The sequence below is a fragment of the Panthera uncia genome, chromosome A2, assembly GCF_023721935.1.
Source record: "Panthera uncia isolate 11264 chromosome A2, Puncia_PCG_1.0, whole genome shotgun sequence".
Lineage (NCBI taxonomy): Eukaryota > Metazoa > Chordata > Mammalia > Carnivora > Felidae > Panthera > Panthera uncia.
This window is the reverse complement of record NC_064816.1, coordinates 66,870,248-66,896,653: the sequence shown is the minus strand read 5'-3', so window position 1 is coordinate 66,896,653 and position 26,406 is coordinate 66,870,248. Positions and strand designations below refer to the sequence as shown.

The following is a 26,406-nucleotide window of genomic DNA, read 5'->3' as shown; positions in this document are numbered from 1 at the left end:
AAAAAAAAAGAGGTTAGAGTGGGAGAGAGCCAAAGCATAAGAGACTGTTAAAAACTGAGAACAAACTGAGGGTTGATGGGGGGTGGGAGGGAGGGCAGGGTGGGTGATGGGTATTGAGGAGGGCACCTTTTGGGATGAGCACTGGGTGTTGTATGGAAACCAATTTGACAGTAAATTTCATATATTAAAAAATAAAAAAAAAATAAAAAAAAAAACACAAAAATCAAAAAAAAAAAAAGAGTGGTCGCTGAATTTCCATCTGTCGCCTCTGCCCCAGGGACTTCCTGCTATTTACCCAGGGATTCTATGCTGGTCTCTGTTTCTGTGGTCTTGATGAGTTTCTCTCTTTTCCCTGTCACTTCCTTGGGGCTTGGTTTGCCCTTTGGGAATGGCTCCTGCCACGTTAAACTTGCCCTTCACCTCCTACATTTTCTCAACCTCTTTTGCTTTCTTAGGCATCTCTTCACTGCTCTGCTTCTCTCTGCCTCTTCAGCTGGTTCGTTCGCATGAGCTACATGATTGTGGACTCACTGTTAGTACAGTCACCACACATCATCACTGGGATGGCTCGGCCCATAGCAGCTTGTAAAAGCAGGGCCCAGGAAGAATGGGCAAACCAAGTAAGGTTAAAGAAGTTACCCTTCGGTAATGGAAGACTCCATATTACCTACGAGGCAGTGTCTGTGCTAAACACTTTCCTGGAATGCTGGTCAAGTCCATTCTTGGCTTTAGCAGATAGTGCCCTGGACTTAAAAGACACACAATATCCCTAATGCCTTGTTTCCCGAGATTATTTCAAACATGAGGCTAATAATACTTACCTTGTATATAGAAGCTTTGGGTATTATGACAGTGGTAAAGCACCTCGAAGTTCTCATAACCTGTGACCTTTGTCCTTACTTGTCTTAGTATTCTGTTGCTACATAATAAATTACTACAAACTTATTACAGTAAAACCTTGGATTGCAAGTAACTCGTCCTGCAGGTGTTCTGCAAGACAAGCAAACATTCCTAACAGATCTTAACTTGATAAACAAGTGATATCTTGCAATATAAGTTGTACATGATGCTGAATGTCACGTGATCACAACTGAGCCAGTGGTTCTTGAAATTTGCTTTGATTATACGAGTGCTTTGGATTACAAGTAGGTTTCCGGAATAAAGTATGCTCACAAACCAAGGTTTTACTGTATATTTCTTTTCTTACAGTTTTTATAGATCACAAGTCTGGCCATAGCATCTATAAGTCCTTTGCTCTGGGTCCCACAAAACTGAAATCAGGAAGTTGGCTGGGTTGTGTCCTCATCTGTAGCTTGGGGTTCTGCAAGTTTGTGTAGGTTGGTGGAGTTCAGTTCCCTGTGCTTGTCGGACTGAGGTGCCAGTTTCCTCATTGACCGGTTGGTGGTTGCAGTCAGCTCCTGGAGACCACCCTCAGTCCGAGCCATGTGTCCCTCTGACAACACAGTAGCTACTTCTTGAAGCTAGCAGGAGAGCCTTAAATAACATACAACCTTACATAATATTCTCTAATCATGGGGGTGGCCATTTCATCATATTCGTAGGACCCTCCGCACTCTAGGGGAGGGGATCGTGCACACCACATACACAAAGGGGTGAGAATCTTGGGGCCATCTTTGAAACCTGCCTATCACATTATCACATTGATCATGAATCCAACATAATTGCTGAGGATTCTCTTTACAGATGCATGATAGAAAGGAGTTTCATCTCTTTTCATTTGCAATTAATTGTTTGGACTCCACCTACCCTAAAAGCAAGAAGTCCTTTTTCTCCCTTGAATGCTCCTCTCTTTCTCCACACAGATGCGCGTGCACGCACGCGTACACACACACACACACATGCACATGAGCACACACATACTGGTTACCCAGGACCATTGAGATTCTTGAGGAGGAGGGCACCACGGGGTCACTGTGGATGATGCTGTGCATCACATTAGCAGAGGGTGCTGTTTGGGCAGTGCTGGGTCCTTGCTGGTCCAGCCCTGGCCCAGATTCCCTGCCCCATCCCCAACCCCCGTAACAGGGCCATTCATCTCCTCTCACGCTCGATGCTTAACCACTCTTCTCCACAATGCAACCACAGTCCCTGTGCAACTGGGACTAGAGGCGCAGCAGGTCCAGCCACCCCAGAGCCACACTCCTCCACCACTGAGGCCCTTGTGCTGGCGCAGGTCATTGCCAGGCTGCATTTCTGTGTGATCTCTGCTCAGATGTCACCTTCTCAGTGAGTCATCCCTGAACTCCTTGTTTAAACTTGTGTTATTATCTACTGCCCCCTCTCCCTTGCTCTCAGCCTACCAACTCTTACTTTATTTTTCACCATAGTGGGACTTACTGCCATCCAACACAGTTCATGTGTTTTTTTAATTTATTGTTTGCCTCCCTTTTCTAGAAAGAAAGCTCCTCCTCGGCAGGGACTTCTGTCTGGCTTTTCATTGTTCCATCCCTCACGCCCCATCCCAGGATCCAGTGCAAAGCTCAGCTCCTTAGTAGCACCTTGGTGTGGCTTTTTAATGGATGCATAGATTATAAGAACCCACGGCATTTTTAAAATTTATTTTTGTTTAATTTTTAAATATTTATTTATTTTTGAGAGAGAGAGAGAAAGACAGAGCGTGAGTGGGGGAGGGGCAGAGAGAGAGGGAGACACAGAACTGGAAGCAGGCTCCAGGCTCTGAGCTGTCAGCACAGAGCCCGACACAGGGCTCAAACCCACGAACTGTCAGATCATGACCTGAGCCAAAGTCGGACGCTTAACCGTCAGAGCCACCCAGGCACCCCTAATTTTTTTTTTAATTTAAGTATAATTCATATACAGTGTCACATTAGCTTCAGATGTACAATATGATGATTCAGCAATTCTATACGTTACTCAGTGCTCATAAGAGTAAGTGCACTCTTAATCTCCTTCACCTATTTCACCCTGCCCACCTACCTCCCCTCTGGGAACCACCAGTTTATTGTTTGTATTTAAGAGCCTGTGGATTTATTTGCTTCTTTTTTCCTTTGTTCGACCAGCAGCATTTTTAGACACACACTTCAGTGTTCTACTATGTGTTGATTGATTAAGGCAAGTTAAACAGATAACCTTATGTCACCGATGGACGGAAGCATCTCATGGAAATCACAACAAGTTCTACCTAGTACGTAGAAGTCTGTGTTTGTGGATTATGGGAGGACTGGATGTGAAAACATCTGTATCATATGGAGAATGTGGTACTGGTGGTGGAGGTGACTGGACAGGAGTCTCTCAGATAAGTTTTGTCCTTGAAGTGATAGATGTAGCAGCAGTTGGGTGCTGGGTATTTAAAAAGATAGACACAACAGGGCTCCTAGGTAGCTCACTCAGTTAAGTGTCCGACTCTGGGTTTTGGCTCAGGTCATGATCTCTCCGTTCAGGAGTCTGAGCCCTGCATCGGGCTCTGTGCTGATGGCATGGAGCCTACTTGGGATTCTCTGTTGCCTTCTCTCTCTGCCCCTCCCCTGCTCACAGTATCTCTCTCTCTCTCTTTCAGAAATAAACATTTCAAAAATAATAATAATAAAATAAAAACATGGACTCAAGCCCTGGGAGCCAACCAAGGAGAAACGGCATAGGAACTCAGGTCTGCTGAGTTTCACTATAACTCCTAACTCTCCGTCTTAACTAATCTTTGCTAATATTTCCCAGGGAGCTATTTTCTACACAATTATTTATAAAGCAAACCAATTTGTACCAGAATTATCTACAGATTCAGCGTCTAAGATCCTGGATCAAATTGTGTATTTCTCCCGGCTATTTTTTAAAAGAAGAAAGTCGGCAGGAACCTAGATGACAAATATATGATCATCCAACATTACTGAGAAACAGTCCACCTTCTCCCTTTTCCCCACCTACTGCCACATGGACTCAAGTCACTGCAGTAACAGTTTCTCTGTAAATACCAAGGTGCAGAATCAAGGGGCTTCAGCTTTCGTAGTCGTCTCTCTTTTCCAAAAAAAGGGGGTGGCAGGCATCTTAAAGGAAGCTGGGTTGACTCCTTGGAGCCTGCACTGAGTCCTAAGGGCCTTGATTGGGCAGCTCTTCTAGGGAAGGAATAGCTCCTGAGCCACACCCACACCCCGCAGGACCCCAAGCCTCAGGCACCGTGGAGGGGAGGGGGCAGCGAGACAAGGACAGCCCTGTCAGCAGAGTGTATAAGGATGCAGCACTATAAAGGGATCCTGCCCTCCCACCCCTTTCACTGGGAAACTACAAAAACTCAGATATGGGGAAACTGAGGCTTGCAGAGGTCCAGTGACTTGCCAGAGTCCCATAGCCATTAAGTGGCAAGACCGGAACTAAATTTGCTAATCTGTCTGACTTCATAAGCTCTGCTTTGAACCTCAGGGGACTTGCCAGTGCCATGCACCCAGCTTTGGACCATCATCAGGGATCGAGCGCTGAGCAGGGTCTACAGCATGTGGACACGGGTCTCTTGTTGAACTTCCTTCTTATTGCAGCGCTGGCGTGACTCATGCTGGCCTTGGTTCACAGGCCCCACCAGAAGGGAACCATTGTGATTCAGCATCTGGAGATGGGTAGTGAACCCGGCGCTTTGAATCACACTGACCTGCACTGGCCAGCTCCATCTCTGCACCTTCTGTTTGGGCCACCAGACAGCCCTCAGTTCTGGTTGGTGACATGCAGCGGTGGCGTTTCTGCCCGTTGCCCTGAGTCGGCCTGGACCTCATGAATGGTTCGGCCTTCCTTCCGACCCAGGACACTGACCGGCCTCTGCCCCCTCTCTCCTACAGATGCCGCCCTTACGAGGACTGCTGTGGCTCCAGGTGCTGTGTGCGGGCCCTCTCCATACAGAGGCTGTGGTATTTTTGGTAGGTCGCAACCCCTCCTGGTCTCGAATGCCTTGGTCTACCACCCACCCCCCAACGGCTCTGCCAGCCTCAGTATTGTCACGTCACCTTCACCTGAGGTCTTGGTCTCGGGGACAGCCTCTGTCAAGCACACAGGTATGTTCAGGTTGCCTCAGTTTGCAGAAAGCTTGTTCCCGTTTTCACAGAGGGTGGCTGGAAAGAAGAGTTCGTCTTTGGGACGTAGGCTGGAGGACTGTTCTCCAGAAGCTGCTGTGCCAGTTTCTGAGATGGAGCTGAGGATGACTGTCCGAAAGATTCAGAATTAGCCAACTTGTGATCAAGTCTGTGCTGCCTAGAAGTCATTCCCACTCATGGTGTCAGCTTAGTAGATAACTTTCAGGACAGACAGCCTGCATCTTTGTCCCTCTTCCAGCTCTCCTGGGGGAAGTCTGTAAAATTCTACCTTGAGAGGGGATGAGGGAGTGACGCTGACGGAGCATCCTGGAAGGGGAGAGGTGCAGTTTCCATTAATAACAGGATTCCCCAGGGGATTGCCCTCTTTAAAGGGTGCCTGCTCAGGGGTGTGTCTAAAAACGTATTTGAGTCTATAGTTGAGAGACACTGCTTCACATCTCAGGGACGGCAGGGTGTGAGTGGGAGGGGATGTGTCTAAAACCAAAAGAACATTTCCCGCACCCACATGCCCTCTCCTCTGCTCCACTGCAATGGTAGTGTCATCCAGGCAAGCTCCACAAAGGGTTAAGCCTTAAGCTTCTCTATGACTTTTAGATTCTGACATCACTGACTTCCAAAGACATTAAGACTTTTACTAATAAGCATGTTACAGCAGCCACTTGAAATTTTTTGTGAGGTTTTGTCTTTCCCTTCTGACAGCTGTTCCCAAGTTTGATTAGGGAAAATGCCAGTAAGTGGCATTCCACATGTCACATTGTCTTTGATAGGAGAGCCTGCTTCCATATCACCATCACCACCTCCTTGATGGGGCATTGGCCATTTGGGGGCTCGACTCACCTGTCACATCGGGCCCTGGCCCGGCCCCCCTTCGGGTTGGCTTGAACATCCCCTGTCTTGATGTCACTACCTCTGGCAAGCCCTCCTGAACCAAGTGCCATGTTGGTGCCTAAAACTCTATAATAGAAGGTATTAGCCTAAGATCTTCTGAATGTAAACATCTCTGAGTACACTTCAAGTGAAGTGGGCCAGTACCAAAGTAGGGACCGGGAGGACCAGGATAGGTGGTATTTCAGAGCTTTGCCTAGCTTCATGCATGCTTTCCCTCAGAACTTTCCTCCATGGGGCCTTGTGGTAGAAGGAGACAGGACTGTCCTGGGCAAGAGTCCTGAAATGCTTAGGAAGTTATGCCAGGTTAGCCTGAAGCACCAGATGTTCCTAAAAATGAAATGTTCCTAAAAATGAAAAAAACTTGTCAAGGTTTAGGTATCAGGTGATTTAAAAAAAATTTTTTTTATGTTTATTCATTTTTGAGAGACAGAGAGAGACAGAATGAGAGTGGAGGAGGGGCAGAGAGAAGGAGACAGGATCTGAAGCTCCAAGCTGTCAGCACAGAGCCCAATGTGGGGCTTGAACCCACAAACTGTGAGATCATGACCTGAAGCCAAAGTCAGACACTCAACCAACTGAGCCACTCAGGTGCCCATCAGGTGATTTTTTTAAAAAAATTGAGAGTGCAGGAGAAACATAAGGGCCTAGAAGCTAGAGCATCTTCTGTTGGCTTTCCCAGGAAACTTTACCTGAGCCAGCAGTCAGGTGCCTTTTAGAGGCCAGCCAGGGTCACTTATCAGAGTTGGGACACATTGGTAAGACAGCATGCAGTGAGTGAGCGGAATCCCTGCACAGAGACATCTTATGAGTGCCATCAAACAGGGAGTGCCAGATGACAGAAGAGGAGATTCTGACAACAGGTTCTAAAGTGGGGGTACATCCAGAGAACAGCTGGAGATGTGAGTCTGAGGTGCCCCAGCTGAAGTCAAAGGATGCTTGGGTCTGGCTCCTATGCATTCCTTCTCTCAGTAAACATGAAGGGTCTCGTACACACCAGGGTCCCATGGAGAGGCACTTAGGGTAGCCAGGCTCCTAAAAGAAGCAGGTGTCTAAATAGGTAATTCTATGTGGAGGGTTTTAAACTGGTGTTCTGGAAACACAGGATGGAGCCTCTGATCCCAGAAAAGTTGGGAAAAGCTGCAAAGCTTCTGACTGGGTGTCAGAGAGGGTGTTCTGTTCAAAGGGACCAGCATGTTGATGGGACAAGGAGGTAAGAAGAACCAACATGGTGAGAGAGTGGCAGGAGAGTCATGTGGGAGGCAGGTGTTTGTGGGGGAAGCATAGGGGATAGGAATATGGAGCTGGACATAGAGGGAAGGAAGGGCTACTCTCCAACCTTGGTCCCACCTCGTTTTTAAGGACTTCTGTCTCCTTACCATAGAACAAAGGTTTTGGAGGAGAATGCTTCCAAAAGTCCTCCCAGTTCTAAAATCTTGAGTAATCTTTGACCAACACAGTCTGAATGAAATCTTCATGGTTTGAAGAACTAGACCAGTAGCACCCTTGAGTAGAGCTGGAAAGTACACTATGAAGGAGTAAAAACCAGCAGGGTTATTGTGTGCGTGAGCCCTGCCGCTGGGGGCTCCCACCCACCTGGGTCTGCATCATGGTTCACCTGATGCCTGGGACGTGCATCCAGGGAGAGAGCTGCTGTGCTGAGTGCTGGGGGGAGGGCAAGAAGGGATTGAAAAAACACATTGAACTGAAGAAACCAGATTACTTTGGATAATGGAAAAGGCATGAACTTCCTCTCTTAATCCCTGTAAAGCTTCCAAAACCCGCTCAGCAATGAAAGGGAACATCTAGAGCATAGTCAAGCTTTAGTGCTTCAAAGAACAGCTTTTCTTACTATACTCCTCTTTTTCCCCTTCCTCTCTTTCCTTGTTTTATAAGCTTATTTTCCTGACCCCTTGTCAGTTTCTCTCTTAAAATAAGTTCTCTCAGACCAATATTTCAATGAGGAATGAATCTGATGATTGATACCTAAGCTGGTAGTCAGTCTCCTACCTTTTGACTTGTTCTGTCCCTGCCTGGTACTTACTTGGTCTCTGTTAGTCTAAGGTGCAATATCAGATGAGGTGCCTCAGTATCATTCATATCTGGCTAGGAGAAGAATAATTCCATGTGATAGTGGAACCAACACTGTGGCCTGTCCCATGGAAGAGACCCCTATCTCAGATTTCTTGTGCATTTTCCAAAACCAGGGAGCCCATCTCTTGGGAGTGAGTGATAGCACTGTTTGAAAGCACTATATATCCTGTACATAAACCCTTACGCACAGTCAGTCTCTCTGTGCTCAGATACTTACAGTTCAGCCCACTGTTGAATGTAAGATCACCACTGAGTCCACCCCAGGGAAATTAGTCTTAAGAGCCGAAACAGTTCCCTTTGTGATTCCAGCATCTCGGTGCCGAGATGCCAGGCCCCTGCACAGTGGGATTCTTTGGTATCCCAAGACAGCAGCCCCCTCGGCCTCTCCCCCGTCTGCGGCCCACAGCCATCCTCTGGGGCCTCTTGCTGACCCAGCTTCCCGCTGGCACACATGTGCTCTTCTTTCCACCCAGAATGTGCCTTCCCTCCCCTTCAACTGGCCTCTTTCTTTCCATCCTTCAGAACTAAGCTCAGATACTGCTTTGAAGGAAAAGAAGTTTTTTGGGTCGCCTCGCTATAACACATACCCTTGTTTAAAACCTCTTGTTGCACTGAATTGTACACGTAAGAATGGTGAACATGGTCACTTTTACATTGTGTATATTTAACTGTATACACACGTGCACTTGCGCGCGCGCACACACACACACACACACACACACACGCACTTATGACGGCACCTTTGGTTTTCCTTCTTAGCACTTACCAGAGTTGTAAATCAGTGATTTTGTAAATTTGTTGTTTGCCGTCCCCCTCCTCTATCACAATTCAGGTATAGCGGGTGGGAAGGGACTTTACCTTACTTTCTATAATGCGCAACATGGTTCTAGGACCAGAGCAGGTGCTTCAACATTATTGAGTGAATAATGAACTAGAAGACAGGTCCGAGAGCCACAATTTCAGCCCTTTCCCAAATCATTTCCTGACTGACTGATGGACTTACACTTAACATCGTATTCATATTCTTAAAGACTTTATCGCCTCCTTTTTTCTTAAATTTCGTTTTTGTGTGGTCACATGCCTTTGACCACAACGCAGCGGGCTCTCCTGCTCATTCATCTTTCACAAGGCAGTAGGCTGCCCACACAGTGTGGGCATATTGAGTGAGGTTCTGGAAGGTTCCACGAGTCCCATCACAGTTTCCCAGCCGTGTCTGTGCAGGACAGACAACTTGGCCCTTCTCAGAATGACTTCCATGTTTCTAGAAATACAAGGTATAGTGCAAATGTGAGGTGGGAAGAACCATTTATCCATTTCTCAGTCATTTATTGAATGCCAGTGATGTGACAATATCAGAGAATTTTCAGATGAATTAGACAAAGGTCCTGTCCTTAAAGCAGTCAGCTCTACTCTTCATTAGACTTTAAGGTCACATAGGAGGTCAGCCATACTTAGAACATAGAGATTTTATATCTGCGGCTCTTTTATGGAGTATGAGTACTTTCTCTAGTCCTGTAGCTTTTCTGTAATTAAGGTGTGCTCTCGGAAGGTCACCATGTAAAATTTCTTTCTGAATATTCACGTAATAATGGAGAGAAAATGGCTAGAAAGGATAAATGTTCTTATCTGTGTTGCTTTCCCAGTGAAGAATGGAAAATGGGGGACATGGGCAGCGAGGCAAAAGCTGGGTCAGCCATGGCATTCAAGCAAGGTTGAGAAAGCATCTCCTGTTTTGACTAAAATTGAATTGAGGTCAGAGCCATGGACAGGAAAGAGATGGCACCAACCCTTGGAAGGCAGCTAAGCATTTGGAGCTATTGGGGACAGAAAGCTCACTGAGAGACCTTCTCAGTGTGAGTGGGCTGCATTCAGGGGCATCCCAGAAGTCTGCAGGCCAGTGGTCTCCCTGGTGTCACCCACCCAAGAAGGTCCTGGGGGAAAAGTCAGAGGAAGACCAGACTGAGGAGCCGGGCACGGAGCCCCGCCTTCTGACCCTAGCACGTGGGAGTCAGTGCCCACAGATCTCTGAGTCCATGGGCCCAGGCCAGCCACTGTGTGCCCTGAGCCCCACTGTTGTGCCCTGAGCCCCACCTCGCTGCTGCACCCTGAGCCCCGGCTCCCCCCTGTGGCCTGAACCCCGGCTCCCTGCTGCGCCCTGAGCCCCGGCTCCCCGCTGCGCCCTGGACCCCAGCTCCCCGCTGCACCCTGAGCCCCACCGCTGCGCCCTGAGCCCCGCCGCTGCACCTGAACCCCAGCTCCCCGCTGCACCCTGAGCCCCACTGCTGTGCCCTGAACCCCAGCTCCCTGCTGCGCCCTGAGCCCCGCTGCTAAGCCCTGAACCCCAGCTCTGCGGCTGCGCCCTGAGCCCCAGCTCACCGCTGTGCTCTCGCTCAGGTTCCTTTTGATGATGGGCGTGCTCTTCTGCTGCGGAGCTGGCTTCTTCATCCGGAGGCGCATGTATCCCCCACCGCTGATCGAGGAGCCCGCCTTCAACGTGTCCTACACCAGGCAGCCCCCCAACGCCACTCCAGGTCAGCCCACCCCTCGTCCTTGTCTCTGCTCTGTGCACTTTATGTGTCCTCTGCAAGCATTTGTGAAAGTCACTGCTATGGAATATGCTAGAAGAGAAAATTCAGGCCGTGTTTATTCATTTAGTTCTGATGATCACCCTCACTGTGCATTTGTGTCGATATAAAGTGCAGCGTCTATTGGGCTATATGTCTGTTACCTCATATTCTTACCTAATTAGTGGTGCACCTTTTATGCATGTTTTTGCAGTTCCTATAACCATATTGTTTGCTCTCTGTCATCACCCTTAAAAATTATTTCGTGTATACGTTTCTATACAAGCAGTAGGGTCCCTGCCATCATAATGCATCGGGACTAAATATTAATTATGCTACTAAATGGTGATTTGCTTATTCTGTCATTGCTGACCATTTGTTTTCTCTTGGTTTGCTTTTTATTCATTCATTCAACAAGTATTTATTATGCATTCACTTGTATTCTGAGTACTTATAAATAGAGCACATTTTTGCACAAGTTACATTTGGCCTAATTAGGGAACATTACCCAAAGTGATGCCACAGACGCAAAAAAAATTAGTGGTTTCTTAATTCTTACAAAACTGCTTTCCCTATCTAAAATTCTCAGGTACTATGGAGGGTGATTTCAGGCCTCCCTTGGGACACAGGCTGGTTCCCTATTGTTCACATTATATGTGAGATGTTTTCCTTCCCTTTGAGGGCACCTTCTGAGAAGGAAGGGATAGCAGGGTGTCTGGGCATTGCTCAGTAGAGCTCCTGTCTTTCGGCCACTATGTGCTGAGGTGAGGCGACGGGCGTCCTTCCTGTGTTTGCTGCCTTGCTGGACACAGTCTCCACCTAGGCAGTGGAAGGCGGGGGCTCTCTCTTTTCATTGCACACGCCAGGTAGGCACAATTCTAGGAGCAGTTCTTGCCTTGGTTTTTATGAAGTTTCAGTCATGCAGGATGAATATGTCCTAGAGATGTACTCTACAGTGTAGAGCTTATGGTTAACAGCACTGTGTTGTCCACTTCAAACTTTATGAAGACGGTAGCTCTTACATTAAGGGTTCTTAGCACCATAATAACAGTAATAAATTTGGAGGTGATGAATAGATTTATGGCATATATAGTGGTGCCGACTTCACAGTGTGTATTTATCTCCAAACTCACCAAGTTGTATCCATTAAATAGGTCCAGCTTTCTGTATATCAATCATAAATTTAAAAAAAAAAAGCATTGGGGGGATTGAGTGTAAGTTTTCTCACTCCTGTTCTCCTGAGGACATGCTGTTCTCAAGATGCAAGGGGAGTGGAGACATTTATTTTTTAGGTCTTTTACAGTTTTCTTCCACCAGATACTCCCCAGGTTTTTTTTTTTAATGTTTATTTATTATTTTTGAAAGAGAGACAGAGTGAGAGCAGGGAGGGGCAGAAAGAGGGAGACACAGAATCTGAAGCAGGCTCTAGGCTCTGAGCTGTCAGCACTGAGCCTGATATGGGGCTTGAACTCACAAACGGTGAGATCATGACCTGAGCCAAAGTCAGACACTTAACCGACTGAGCCAGCCGCCCCTCCCCAGTTTTTTTTTTTTTTTTGAGGAATCACCTTTATTATTTTTTTAACATTACTAAAAGATCTGAATATGTATTTTCCGTAACAGTTCAGAGGCTGCTCTGCGTTAAAAGCTTTCAACCAGGGTTAATACCACTTTTCACGTGTAAGTGGATTTTTATTCTTTCATATTCCAGCATCAGGTGAAGTGCAAATTTTCAGTTAAAGTTGGGGGGGGGGTGCAAAATCAGATTTCATCTGGATTAGTCTGAGCCCATCTCCTCCCCCCCCCCCCCCCCCCCAAGAAAGAAACAGATCAGAGAAATTGGGTCAAAGGCTTCTAAATTTCTTTTTTTTCTGTCGTCACTTCCTGCTTTTCTCTCCCGGGTGCTTTGCCAAGTGCATTAACAGCATTGACTGTGCTGAATTTTAATCCCTTCTGTATACTTTGGGCCCTCCAGTGAGCCCGTGCTTCAGTATGATTCACATCTCAAGCACCAGGCAGTCTCATGTCTGCCAGCTGAGGGAACTGGTCAGCCTGCGGTCGGGATTCAGAGTGGCCACGCTTGGAGCCCGGAGCCCCAGCCTGTCGGAACTGCTCACTCAGTTCATACATACTGCATAGCTGCTGAGGTACAGCAGGTGCATGGGACACTGCAGTGTGGCCTGGGTTCCAGCCCTCACCCACTTGTGTGTTGCACAGTTTGCACAACTGTGTGTGAAAGCCTGTGCAGTTGCACAAATGGTCACCAACCATGGTGAGAGCTATGGAGGAAAACCTCAGGATGCAGGGAAGCCATGTGTGTGAGAGACTCAGTCTGGTATATGGGTGGATGGGACTGAAGAGTATGAATGAATGTTTAAGTGGCAGTGAGTGGGGAAGGAGTGAGTGGGGAAGGGACCAAGAAGAGAGGCCCTGTGGTCTTCCTTTCCTGCCAGTCTTTACTATGTCCGCCAAGTCTCTGGAGCTGCAGAGCTCCAAACAGCTGCTGTCCATCCTGTGGCCACAGCACCAACTGCAGGACACTAGAAGATGGCATAAATGTAGGGCAGGAGAGTCCCAAGTAAAAAATATCAAGTCCCTTTGTAGACAGTGGAGAAAGACCAGAATTGCCAGTGAGCAGCTGTTCAGGGCAAAGCCCAGCCTCTCAAACATCTCGGGCACTGTGGTTTGACCCCATTCTACCTTGTAGTTGGAGGCATTTGGAGAAATGGGAGGCATTCATTTTCTTCCAAGGCCTGCCATGATGTAGTTACCATTGGAGCTGATGAAAGGGCCCATTCACCACCTGCTGGGAGACATTGATTTGGGTGCCCCCACCCCTCTAGAGTGAGTCGTCACCCTCTTTCTTCCATTTGTACATTTCATGCAGACCCATAGCAGTATGAAATAGCCAATCCCCAGATATACCTATCAGAGTATCTTAAGAAAATAAGACTTGCTTTGTGCCATAGGAGTGTGTGGTTTCCATAATTTCACTACCAAATCAGGGTCTGTGTCCTCTGTCACAGCACTAAGCTTGGAAGCAATGTAAGCGCTTTGATATGATTGTTTAGAACTAGTCATAAAAAAATAGGGCCTGTTGGGTTTTCAGTGATTCCAGTGTAGATACCCGCTTCATCCTGTCAGTGGGATTCACGCCGTCTGCAGATGTTTGTTGAGATCCTGTAATGCTCAGGGCACCATGCCCTTGGGAGATATGCAGGGTAAGAAGGCCATGCAGGGCGTGGCAGTCTAGGAAGAGAAACTCCATGCACTGACATCATATGATAGGCTCACAGGATAAATATTATGCAGAATAGACCACTCAGGAATATGGTATCTTTGCGAGACACAAGCCAGTATTTGTGGACTTGCTGGGGTGGCTCCCTTTCTCCTCTCTTGATCTGGGTGGGGGGGAGTGGATTTGGTGAGCTTTGCTTATGCATGAAGAAGAAAAGGCAGAAGGTTTTAGAGAACCCTACTAGCTCACTGGAGAACGGGGGAAAGTGGCAGCTCACATCCTGGAACCAGCTCCCCAGGCCAGCGTGGCTGAGTGGAGGAAAGCAGATCTACACCATTGCAGACCTGCTCCTACCTGGGACAAGGGGAGGACTGTGACCTCATCATTGTGGTTCTAGGGGGCTGATGCAGGTTGGAGCAAGACCCAGGGGAAGATACTGACAAACGAGGTGTGTAACTGAAGTTCAGAAGTAGGGCTCCAAGTCTGCCCAGGAACCAGAAGAAACCAAGGCTGAAGCTTAGGGCCTACCATTAGCTCATTTGTGCCTTGAGCTAGGTGAGGGATGTTCAGAGAAGCCGTGGTCTGGGAAACAAAAAGAGGCACCTGGACAGGGGCTTAGGAGGTCTAAGGTCTGTGAGATCAGAGTGGGCCACGTCCCTTCTGAGCCTCAGCACTTTATCTGCAAATTGGAATCATATAAAAAGAGGTTAGAGTGGAAGAGAGCCAAAGCATAAGAGACTCTTAAAAACTGAGAACAAACTGAGGGTTGATGAGGGTGGGAGGGAGGGGAGGGTGGGGGATGGGTATTGAGGAGGGCACCTTTTGGGATGAGCACTGGGTGTTGTATGGAAACCAATTTGACAATAAACTTCATATATTGGAAAAAAAAAAAAAAAAAAAAAAGCACTCCTCATTTTAGTCTTTCTATATAGAGGCAGCCAAAATGTCACTGAAGAAAGCCAGAGCTCCCTAAATGCTGTCTCCCCCCCTGGCTCCAATCTTTCCACATCAGGCTGCTGACAGGGCCCATTGGACATGTCCTCCTGGGTAGGGAGGAAAGATAGACTTCACTCATTCATTCAGACATTAGCTAACTTGGCAGCAGCCGCTGTGTTCACACAGGAGGAGGGGTGTGATGAAGACGTCCACACTGCTGCCCTTTCACAGCTTGTGGCACGAAGGGTGGGATGGGGAAGAGGGTCAGAGGTACAGGCTTCCATTAATAAGGTAAGTAAGTTCATGGTGACTATAGTTAACAATACTTTACTGCATATTTGGAAGCTGCTAAGAGGGTAGATCTTAAAAGTTCTCATCACAAAGGAAAAAATATATATGTAACCACGCAAAGTGATGGATGTTAGATAACTTTGTGGTGATTCTTTTACAATGCATACGTATATATCAAATCATGATGTTTATATCTTCAACTTACACAATGCTTTGTGTCAGTTATACCTCAGTACAACTGGAAGGAAAAAGGAACTTTGAGAACAATCAGAAAAAAAACATAAAAGCCGTGGTAAAGCAGAGTTGTGGGTCTGAAGGAGAGCAGGCAGGGCCTGGATTTCAGGAAGGTCTGAGTGGTGGCCTGAACTGAACATGGTGCCCACAGGATGAATGTGGGGACTGGGGAGGAATGGGGGCTGCCAAGAAAATGATGTCTCTTCTTTATGGGATATTATGTGGTCACCAAAGTTAATGGTCAAAATCAAGGCCATGTAACTAGCCAGACAACTGTAAAGCCATGTTCAGGGAAGAGGGCAGTGGGTGACGTGTTATTTTGAGTAGTTGATTCCGACTGTGTAATCGCACAAACGCATAGAGAGGGATCAAAGAGAACAGTCAGTAATGACATCGGGGGTGTTAATGCGATATGAGTTTTCTTGAAAGATGTTTTGCTTTAATACTGGTTAAGTGACTAATACTGATTTAAAAAGATAGAAGATGCAGCATTCCATCCAGTATTCCACTGGGAGATACATTTTTCTTCCTTTCCAGCAGTGCATTTATGGTGAATTTGTTGATGGTTTCCTGACTGTTCTAATGTCTCAGTCTTGTACCAAATCTATGTCTCAATCTTGTACCAAATCTGTCAACCTGCAGTGACTCTAGTGGTCTGACTGAATGACCCCAACTGCAGGAAAATGGAAATAGTGGGGAGTGTGTTTTGACAGTTTAATAACCTTCCAAACCAGGGCTGAGACACAAACAGAGCTGCTTCAGTTCTGGGGCAGCCTGTTTTAGAGCCAGGGGAATAAGCATAAGTGTTCAATGTGACGGTGCTTCAGGTATGTGGAGACGGTGATGAGACAGCCCTGCAGTCACCTGTCGCCATCTCTGACCTCTGCAGCTCTAAGGTGTTCATGGTTTATTTTCCAAAGAAACAGTGGGTGAAGAGACCCAGGTGGGTCGGGGGTGGGAGGGACCCTGTGCTTCCCCGGGACTCTCAGCTATTCCCCTCCACTGTGTTGCTCTCGGGCACCCCCTTCAGGATGAAATTAGTTTAGAATTTATGTTTTTGGTGAAAGAAAGTAACTGGAAATCTTTAAGTTATTTGTTTTAAAAGTCACAAATGCCTGTGTACTGATACTGATATACTTTTCACAGCTACCAGGGTGCTCCTTACCAGTTCATCCCAATGGCAGAAGGTGACTAGGTGACCAGATAATTAGGGTTGGTGAAGAGGGGTGGTTTGAGATCGGTTTCATCTAGTGAAGCCCAAGAATTATTGCCTCACAGCATGGAGTTCCTCCTTGATACTTTTTTCCCAGAAAGTTCCATGTGTCTGTCTGATTTTCTGCCTGTGTGTCTCACTCTTTCTGCCATTGTTACTCTGATAATTCTTTCGAACTCTGATGCCACCTTTTTTTTTTCTATGACAACTTAATTGCTATTTCTTACCATTTGCATTACTCAGTTCATATAAAGTAGATACATCTAGAGTGTTCTCCCATATAAAAATGGGAGTTTAATTTTTTTCCCGCCATTTGAAAATGTGAGGTTTTTGTTCCCTCCATAAAAGCATTTACTATCTTTAGCTACTAGAGATAGATAACACACTTCACACAGAGTGCAATTCAAAAGGAAAGGCCTTTTTTATAGCCTGTCCTGTTGGTAGGCAGCTCATGTTGTTACTTTAATAATGACAGCATTCCCATCTATAATCTTTGATCACCGGGGACAGAAACTTCTAGCACAGTTAAGTCTCCTGCTTCTTATTCTGCACTCTGCCAATGACAGAGAGAAGACAGAGTCTGAGCACCCAGTCCACGTTTGTAAAAACTGCTCCTACCTCCAGGAGGACGACACAAATCTGAAGTGTGTTCCTTACATGGTTCCAGCATGCAGAGCTGGTCAGACAGACTGTCCCCACCCCCTTTGCTTGCAGTTAATGTCCTTAGCTTACCTTTCAAGTCTGCTTCTTCACCTGTCCAGGCCACCTCCCCGGTCTGTCATCGTGAACTTTTCTCCCTAAATTCTTTGAAATGACTTTAGTCATTTCAGAGTTGAAGTAAGGACACACTTGGGTCAAACTAGACAGAGGGCAGAGAGGTGGCAGAGAGGTCCCCAAATGACGGTGTGTACCCACACAGTTTCCTCCTGTCACCTGCCAAATGTGTTTTTAGCACAGGTGCTGTGTGTTAAGTGCTGTGCTTAGCCTCAGTGCCATACAGTGGATATTAAACAGATGACCCCTGCCTCTGGGCTCCTGAAGGACAGCGAGATGGTGTGATGGCAGCAGGAACTCCTGACCTCTGCTCTAGTAGAAAAACGTGGAAGCTATAGATCCCACAGTTAAAAATGATGAAGTTTGAAATTCTTTCTCTCTTATTTTACACATTTGGGTCGTCTGTGGAACTTCAGCCAAAATCCAACGTGCATTTTCCATTTGACCTGCCTTTTACCTTTTCAGTTGACCTTTTATAAACTTTTAGTGTCCTCTAATACATTTTCTATTTTTTTTTTTTAGACTTTTAATGTCTCAGGGAGGTACTTTCAGATGATACGAGATATGGTTTTGCTGTCTGCTGTTTGTTGTATATCGGTATTTTAACCCTTACATCTCTGTGGAGGAAAAGGTGTCTGGTGGGAGGGTAGGCTGGCTACTCATTTGAGACCCTTGAAGGTAATCGTTATTCCTGAAAACAAAATGAGCTTAGCACTGGGTTTGTGGCCGACAGGGATGTTTTATTAGTTCCAAAAAAGGAGGAGAGAAAATCCTATCAAGTGACTGACGGGATCCTACTAGTCATTGGGTTCGAGCCCACCTTCCAGCTGATGAGCCAGTTCTCTGTGCTCTGTTCCCCACCCCCAAACTGGCCTCCCATTTGTCACCAGACGTTGCAGTGAAAGAAAGTCAGCTCCAGTGTTACTTTTGCCGTCCGTGGGTGACTCTGCCCAGCATTTTAGTTTGTGAGGCTTCTCCAAACCGGGGGAGCACATGATAAGGTGGGAAGAGGAAATAGCATGTCTGTCCCAGGTTCGGTTGATAACGACTGGCAGAGGGGTAGACAGCAGGGACAAAAGGAACACCACTATTGAGTTTGACGGTTTATTATACATGTCTGTAGTGTTTACTCTTGGGGTTAAGAGTAACATGTCCGCATTCTAAATCCGCATCAAAGATGGTAATAAACTTTTTTCAAAGACAAGAGAAACATGGAGGAGTTATAAAAGCAAACTATGATGGCAGTAGAAGACTACCTACAATATATATTACAGTGACTCTAAATGTGTTAAAGTATCATCAGGTTGTGTTAGAAACCCAACTTCTTACTGCTTTAAAGAGAGACGAAGAACATAACAGAAAAGGAATAGGAATTCCTTAGGGGGTGTTTAGCAGAGAAGTAGAATGATCAAAGGTGATTTGACAGCAGCGGTGGCCTGGGCGAGGGTGGTGGCAACAGAGCGGCGTGGGGTCCTTCTGGGCTTAGAGCTCACAGGACCTACGGAAGAGTTCAGGTGAAGGGAGGGACCTAATCTCTTTATGACTCCGATTTCTCTTCTGAGACGGAGAATAATAATATGTTATGAAGGTCAACAGGTACTTCTAAAGTGTCTAGTTCTTGCTACTCAAAGCTGGGGCTGGTGGCATAAGTGCCTCCCTAGGAGCTTGTTAGGAGTGCGGACTCTCTCGTGGTCCCCCACACGACCTGCTGCGTCAGCATCTGCATTTTAACAAGATCCCCAGTGAGTAGAATAGGACCGCACAGGGGAGTACTAGGTGTTGGATAAGGAACAAAATGCGGGGGCCAGTGATGGCAATAAGTAATCTCATAGAAGCTAAACGTCAAAACCTGTGGAGGAACCATTGAGATCCACAGGACCGGAGTAGAATTTAGTCCATGTGTCTGCTGGGCTGATGTGACGGCCATTGTTCTTTTTCTGCCTTGTGTTCTAGGATTTGCTCTGTGGAATACCACTTACCACTGAATTCTTAGCAGTTACTTCGGCTTCTGTTTCAAAACATTGTCAGAAGTGAGCAAAACTACTTTCTTCCCTCAACTTCTGACTTATACAACCAGGAAAGAAAAAGTCAAGACTTTTGGTGGAAGGGTTTTTTTTTTTTTTTTTTTCCTACTTAACCTTGCTCACAAAGCTTGGTGACACATTGGGGCCCCAGCGTTCACGTGTGTCTCAGCTGTGTTTCAACTGCATCATCTCTATAAAACTCTGACGGGTCAGGATGAAATTATTAGGTACCTAATACAGATATTCCTTTTAACTCCTTCCCCCTCCTCCCAAAGAAGCAGTAGATTAAGCCCCCCCCCCCCCGTTTTCCTTGTGATGGGTAATACATCCAAGTCAGTTCTTCTCCTGGTTCCCTTCTTTCAGCTTACCGATATTTTTTACCAGCTATTTATCTTTGAAGACATAATCCATGATTTTCTGAATATATACACATATATAAAGGAAGCCTTTTTCACACTATTAAGATAGTTGTGTATTGTGAAGACATAACTTGAGTTATGTGTATTGAATAACTTCAAGTGTGTGAGACAAACACTTAGAAATGAGAGGAAAGAATGTGGAGTGCCCTTGCATTACTATTGACTTGATCGAAGTATAAAAGTTAACGGAGCTCTTAAAAGAATTTATTGAATTGTACACCACAAAGAAAATCAGGGTAGGTTTACAAAAGCAGAAATCACATACCTCAGGGTCTGGGCTAGGATGCTCTCGGGTTCATTTCTGTCTTCATGCCTCTCTATCAGATCTTGGGAATGTGACTCAGTTTCCCTAAGCTTCAAGCTGCTGACTGTGAGGCTGAGATCGTAAGAGACCTTCTTAGGGTGATTGTGTATGAGTTGATCCGTAGACTCTGCTTAGCTCCAGGCCTGAGGCAACGCTCCCTAAGTGGCAGTAATTGCTTCTCCTACTGTTTCTAAACCTTGTAGTTTTAAGAAATCTATAAATGAGCAAATAAGTCATCTGCTCCCACTTGGGAATAAAAGAATACCCCCTACGTCATTAGCTGAGCAAATGAAGGAGAGAAGTGAGGGAGGACCCCGAGGGCCTGGTCTTCACCCCACCACATCCCAAGCCTCCCCGCCCAATCTTCCCAACTCAGCAAAGGGCTAGTCTGTTCTGCCAGTTGCTCAGGCTAAAAGCCATCATGACAGTTTCTCCTGTCTGCCCCTCTCCTGCTGCCTCCTTTTATCCAGATTACCATAGGAACCTCCTCACTAGCCTTCTTGCTTCCCCCTTCCCCAGCTTTGGTCTGTTTCCAACAAAGCAAACGGTCAAAGAGAGGTCCCGGCTTCTGCTCACAACTCTCCAGAGGCCACCCCCCCCTCCCCTGTTCACAGTCAGAGGCCCTTACGGAAGCCAGTGAGGCTCCTCTCCGTCTCTTACGTCTCCCCCTCCTGCTACTCTTCTGTTCCCACATACCTCTCCTGCTCCTGTCCTCCCGGCTCATTCCACTCCCACCACACACTGGCCTTTGCTTTACCTCAAACCTACCGGGCTGTGATGTTGGTGTCTTTTGCACTGTGATTTCTTCTGCCTAAAAGACTCTGTGTCCATCTAAACCCACCCTGCCATGTATACGTGGTGTGCTTCCCATCACCCTCCCCCACTGCACTCATGGTACGCTCCTTCATAACCCTCACCCCAGGTTCACATGGTGTGCTCCCCCATCCTCCTCCTTCTAGGTACACATGGCTGCTCCCCAATCACCTGCCCCCCCAGCACGTACCTGTGGTGTACTCCTCATCACCTACTGCCCCCAGCTACACATGGCTGCTCCCTCATCACCCTCCCCCACCATTTACACATCGTATACTCCCCCACATACATCTCCTCCATCACCCTCACCCCAGGTGCAAGTGGACCCGTGTGGCTCCACTTAGGTACAGATTTTTTTTCGATACATAAAGTACAGTACTGTAAACGTATTTTCTCTTCCTTGTGACATTCTTCTAACCTTTTCTCCAGCTTACTTTATTGTAAGAATGCAGTATACAATACATATAACATACAAAATATGTGTTAATTGACGGGCTTTGTTGTCATTGAGGCTTCTAGTCAACAGTAGGCTATTACTAGTTAAGTTCCGAGGGAGTCAAAAGTTATGCACAGATTTTAACTGCACAGGCAGTCGGTGCTCATCACCTTGGTGTTGTTCGCGGGTCAACTGTATTTTGGAATTTTTAAGTCTCTTGAAGGCTTGTCACTTACAGGGAAGAGTTGGAGGGTAAATTACAGTTCACCTGGTCAGTTTCAGTCTCAGCTCAGTGGCAGCTACCGGTCCTCAACTCAGGCCCCTTGAAAGGCCGCTGGGCACATATTCCTTGGGGAGCTTGCACATAGCAAGCAGGAGCAGGGTGGGCAAAGGGACCCTGTCCTCCAAATATAGGTACTGTGCACTCTGATGGTGTTTGCTGCTACTGACTAAAGAGGCAGGCAGCCCCTGTCACACCTCCCCACGCTGTTGCAAGTGTCTCCCTGCTCTGGCTGAGGTGGCCTCCAGGGCACTTATGTGGCCAGTGCCTTCTCCCCATCCCTTCCTTTTTCACTTTTTCCCCTTTAAGATCTAGACAGTAAAGACCAGGATGTTCCAAACCAACTGCATACACCAGAAAAGTTAGAAAGAGAGCGTGCATCCCAGGGAAAAGCTCAGAAATGACCTGAGAAGTCCATAAGTTTATGCTTCAGGCTTATTCTCAGCACAGAGACAGGCTACAACAATTAACTTTATAAAATAAAAATAAAAATATTAGCAAAACAACAGTAAACTGTCGGGAAGGAGAGGAGGATGTTATTTCCATAGTTACCACATTATTAGATTCAAATGTCTGATGTTCAACAACAACAAAAATCACAAATCATACAAAGAAACAGGAAAGTATGGTCCATTCAAGGCAAAAAATAAATAAAGAGACTGTTCCTGAAAAATACCTAATGGTACATCTGCTAGACAAGTCTTTAAAATACGTGTCTTAAAGGTGCTCAACAAAAACAAATAGCTCAAAGAACTACAGGAATATGTGGAGAAGGTCAAGAAAACAATGTATAAAAAAATGGAAATGTCATTAAAGCAATAACCTAAAAAGATAACAACAAGGAATTCTGGAGCGAAAAAGTACAATAAGTGAAATGAGAAATTTACCACATGGATTCAAATACAGATCTGAACAAGCAGAAGGAACAATCAGGGAACTGAAGACAGGACAATGGAATTGATCAAGTCTGAGGGACAGAAAGAACAAAGATTGAAGAAAAGTGGACAGAGCCTAAGAGTCTTGTAGGGCACCATCAACCAGACCAACATATGCATTGTAGAAGTGTCAGAAATAGAAGAGAGAGAAAAAGGAGCACAGAGAATATTTGAAGAAATAATGTTTGAAAACTTCAAAAATTTTATGAAAAACATGAATATAAACATCCAAGAAGCTGAACAAACTCCAAGTAAGAGGAACTTAGAGAGCCACACCAAGGCACATTATGATCAACCTTTCAAAAGCCAGAGACCAAGAGAGAATATTGAAAGCAACAAGAGAGAAGTGAATCATCACATACAGTGGATCCTCAATAAGACTGTAAGCATATTTGTTTTTTTTAATGTGAGTTTTTTTTTTTTTTTAATTTACAGCCAAGTTAGCATATAGTGCAACAATGATTTTCAGGAGTTGATTCCTTAATGCCCCTTATCTATTTATCCCATCCCCCCTCCCACAACCCCTCCAGTAACCCTCTGTTTTCCATATTTAAGAGTCTCTTATATTTTGTCCCCCTCCCTGTTTTTATATTATTTTTGGTTCCCTTCCCTTGTGTTCATCTGTTCTGTGTCTTAATATCCTCATGTGAGTGAAAGCATATGATATTTGTCTTTCTCTGACTAATTTCACTTAGCTTACTACCCTCTAGTTCCATCCACATAATTGCAAATGGCAAGATTTCATTCTTTTTGATTGCCGAGTAATACTCCATTGTGTGTGTGTGTGTGTGTGTGTGTGTGTGTGTGTGTGTGTGTGTATACCATATCTTCTTTATCCATTCATCCATCAATGGACATTTGGGCTCTTTCCATACTTTGGCTATTGTTGATAGTGCTCATAAGCAGATTTCTTATCAGAAACTATAGAGGCCAGAAGGCAATGAACTAATATATTCCAAGTGCTAAAAGAAAAAAATCTGTCAACCAAGAACCCTGTATCTGGGCAAAACTTTCCTTCAGAAATGAGGAAGAAACTGGGGTTCCTGGGTGGCTCAGTCAGGTAAGCGTCCGACTTCGGCTCAGGTCATGATCTCACGGCTCGTGAGTTGGAGCCCCACGTCAGGCTCTGTGCTGACAGCTCAGAGCCTGGAGCCCACTTCAGATTCTGTGTCTCCCCCTCTCTGCCCCTCCCTCACTCACCTCTGTCTCTGTATCCTTCAAAAATAAATAAACATTAAAATATTAAAATTTAAAAAAAAGTGAGGAAGAAACTAAGAGTTGCCAAATAAACAAAAGCTGAAGGCGTTTGCAGCCAGTAGACTTGCCCTGCCAGAAATGCTCAAGGGAATCTTGCGAGGTGAAATGAAAACACACTAGAGAGTAACTCGAAGCCATATGGAGAAATAAACATCTCAGAAAAGGTAAATGCCTTGGCAATTATAAAAAGTATTATTGTAACTATTGTTTATAATGCACTTTTTGTTTTCTACACTGTTTAAGAGACTAATAAATTCAAAGAAAAAATGATTATTAGTGTAAAAACTAACATTAATGTAACATCAGTTTGTAACTTAAAATCTTGTTTTCTATATAATTTAAGAGATGAATGCAATTATGGAAACAGCCTAAATGTCCATCAACTGATGAATGTATAAAGAAATTGTCTGTATACACAATGGAATACTATGTGGCAATGAGAAAGAATGAAATGTGGCCTTTTGTAGCAACGTGGATGGAACTGGAGAGTGTTATGCTAAGTGAAATAAGTCATATAGAGAAAGACAGATACCATATGTTTTCATTCCTATGTGGATCCTGAGAAACTTAACAGAAGTCTGTGGGGGAGGGGAAGAAAAAAAAGAGGTTAGAGAGGGAGGGAGTCAAAGCATAAGAGAATCTTAAAAACTGAGAACAAACTGAGAGTTGATGGGGGGTGGGAGGGAGGGGAGGGTGGGTGATGGGTATTGAGGAGGGCAGCTTTTGAGATGAGCACTGGGTGTTGTTATGGAAACCAATTTGACAATAAATTTCATATTTAAAAAAAAGAGATGAATGCATTTAAAATAAATAATTATTTATGTTTTAGGGTACATCACATATGAAGATGTAATTTTGTGACATCAGCCATTGAAAGGGAAGGGACAGAATTGTAAAGGAGCAGAATTTGTGTATGTTATTGAAATTAAGCTGGTATAAATTCAAATCACAGTGTTTAAAATTTTTTTAAGTTTTTTTTTTTTTTTTTTTTTTTTTTTTTTTTGTGAGAGAGGGACAGAGTGAGAGCAGGAGAGGGGTAGAAAGAGAGGGAGACACAGAATCTGAAGCGGGCTCCAGGCTCTGAGCTGTCAGCACAGAGCCTCATGCAGGGCTTGAGCTCATAAACCATGAGATCATGACCTGAGCTGAAGTCAGATGCTCAGTCGACTGAGCCACCCTGGCGCCCCCAAATTACAGTGTTTTAACATTAGAGTGTTTCATATAATCTCCATAGTAACCACAAAGAAATAGCTATACAATATACACAAAAGGAAATGAGAAAGGAATTAAGCATTTCACTACAAAAAATCAACTGAAAACAAAAAAAGATGGTAATGTAAGAAATGAGGGACAGAAAAACTATAAGGCATATAGGAAACAAATAGCATGAACAGAAGTCTTTCCTTATCAGTGAATACTTTAAATACAAATGAATTAAACCCTTCAATCAAAAGAGATTGGAAGAATGGATAAAAACACATGATCCAACTATATGCTGTCTACCAGAGATTTTTTCAAGTCCAATGACACAAACAGGTTGAAAATGAAAGGAAGAAAATGTATTCCATGCAAACAGTACCTAAAAGAGAGCAGGGGTGGCTATATTAATATCATGCAAAATAAATTTAAATAAAAAAGTCCTAAGAGACAAAGGATATTCTATATTAAAAAATTCAATACAGCAGAAACTGACAGAATTGAAGGGAGAAATAGCCAGTTGTACTATAATAGTTGGAGAATAACGGATAGAAAAATCAGACAGAAGATAAGGAAATAGAGGACTTGAACAAAATAAATGAACTAGATCTAGCAGACATACAGAATACTCTACCCGACAACAGAATACACAGTCATACACACGAAACATTTTCCAGGGTGGACTGCATGTTAGGCAGCAAATGAAGTCTCAATAGATTAACAAAATATATATCATACAAAGTATTTTTTCTGACCACAACATGATGAAGTTAGAAATTGCTAACCAAAGGAAAAATGGAATATTCACAAAATTGTGAAATTAACACACTTTTAAACAACCAGTGGATCAAAGAAGAAATCACAAGGGAAGTTATAAAATACTTAGAGACAAATGAAAATAAAAACAAAACACAGCAAAACTTATGAGTCAGCAAAAGTGATGCTAAAGGGAAGAGAAACTTTATAGCTATACACAGATTAAAAAGCGAGAAAGACTTCAGCAACCTAAATTTATAACTTACAGAACTAGACAAAGAAGAACAGACTAAACACAAAACTAGCAGAAAAAAAGGAAATGATAAAAATAACAGCTAAATGAAATAAGGAAGAAAAATAAAAGGACAAATAAATAAAAAATTGGTTCTTCAAAAAGATCAATAGAATTGACAAACCTTTAGCTAGATGGACTAAGAAAAAAGAGAAGGCATAAATTACTAAAATCAGATGAAAGTGTAGGAGTGCCTGTGTGGCTTGGCCAATTAAGTGTGCAACTCTTGATCTCAGAGCTTAATCTCAGGTCCTGAGTTCAAGCGCCTCACTGGGCTCCGTGCTGAACATGAAGACTACTTAAAGTAAGGGAGGGAGGGAGGAAAGAAATGAAAGTAGGGACATTTCTACCTTCTATAGACATTAAAGGATTATAAGAGAGTGCCATTAACAGTTGTACACCAAAAAAAAAAA

General features: G+C 44.9%; 1 protein-coding gene across 1 annotated transcript in view; it reads left to right on the top strand.

Annotated features, from left to right (window-relative positions):
• The window catches only part of VOPP1 (VOPP1 WW domain binding protein), a 111,206-nt gene that overhangs the window by 74,468 nt on the left and 10,332 nt on the right, over positions 1-26,406 (top strand). Inside the window, exons 3-4 of the mRNA XM_049641283.1 lie at positions 4,800-4,877; positions 10,425-10,561. Coding sequence (XP_049497240.1) covers positions 4,800-4,877; positions 10,425-10,561 — 215 coding nt within the window. The remainder of the gene's footprint in view (positions 1-4,799; positions 4,878-10,424; positions 10,562-26,406) is intronic.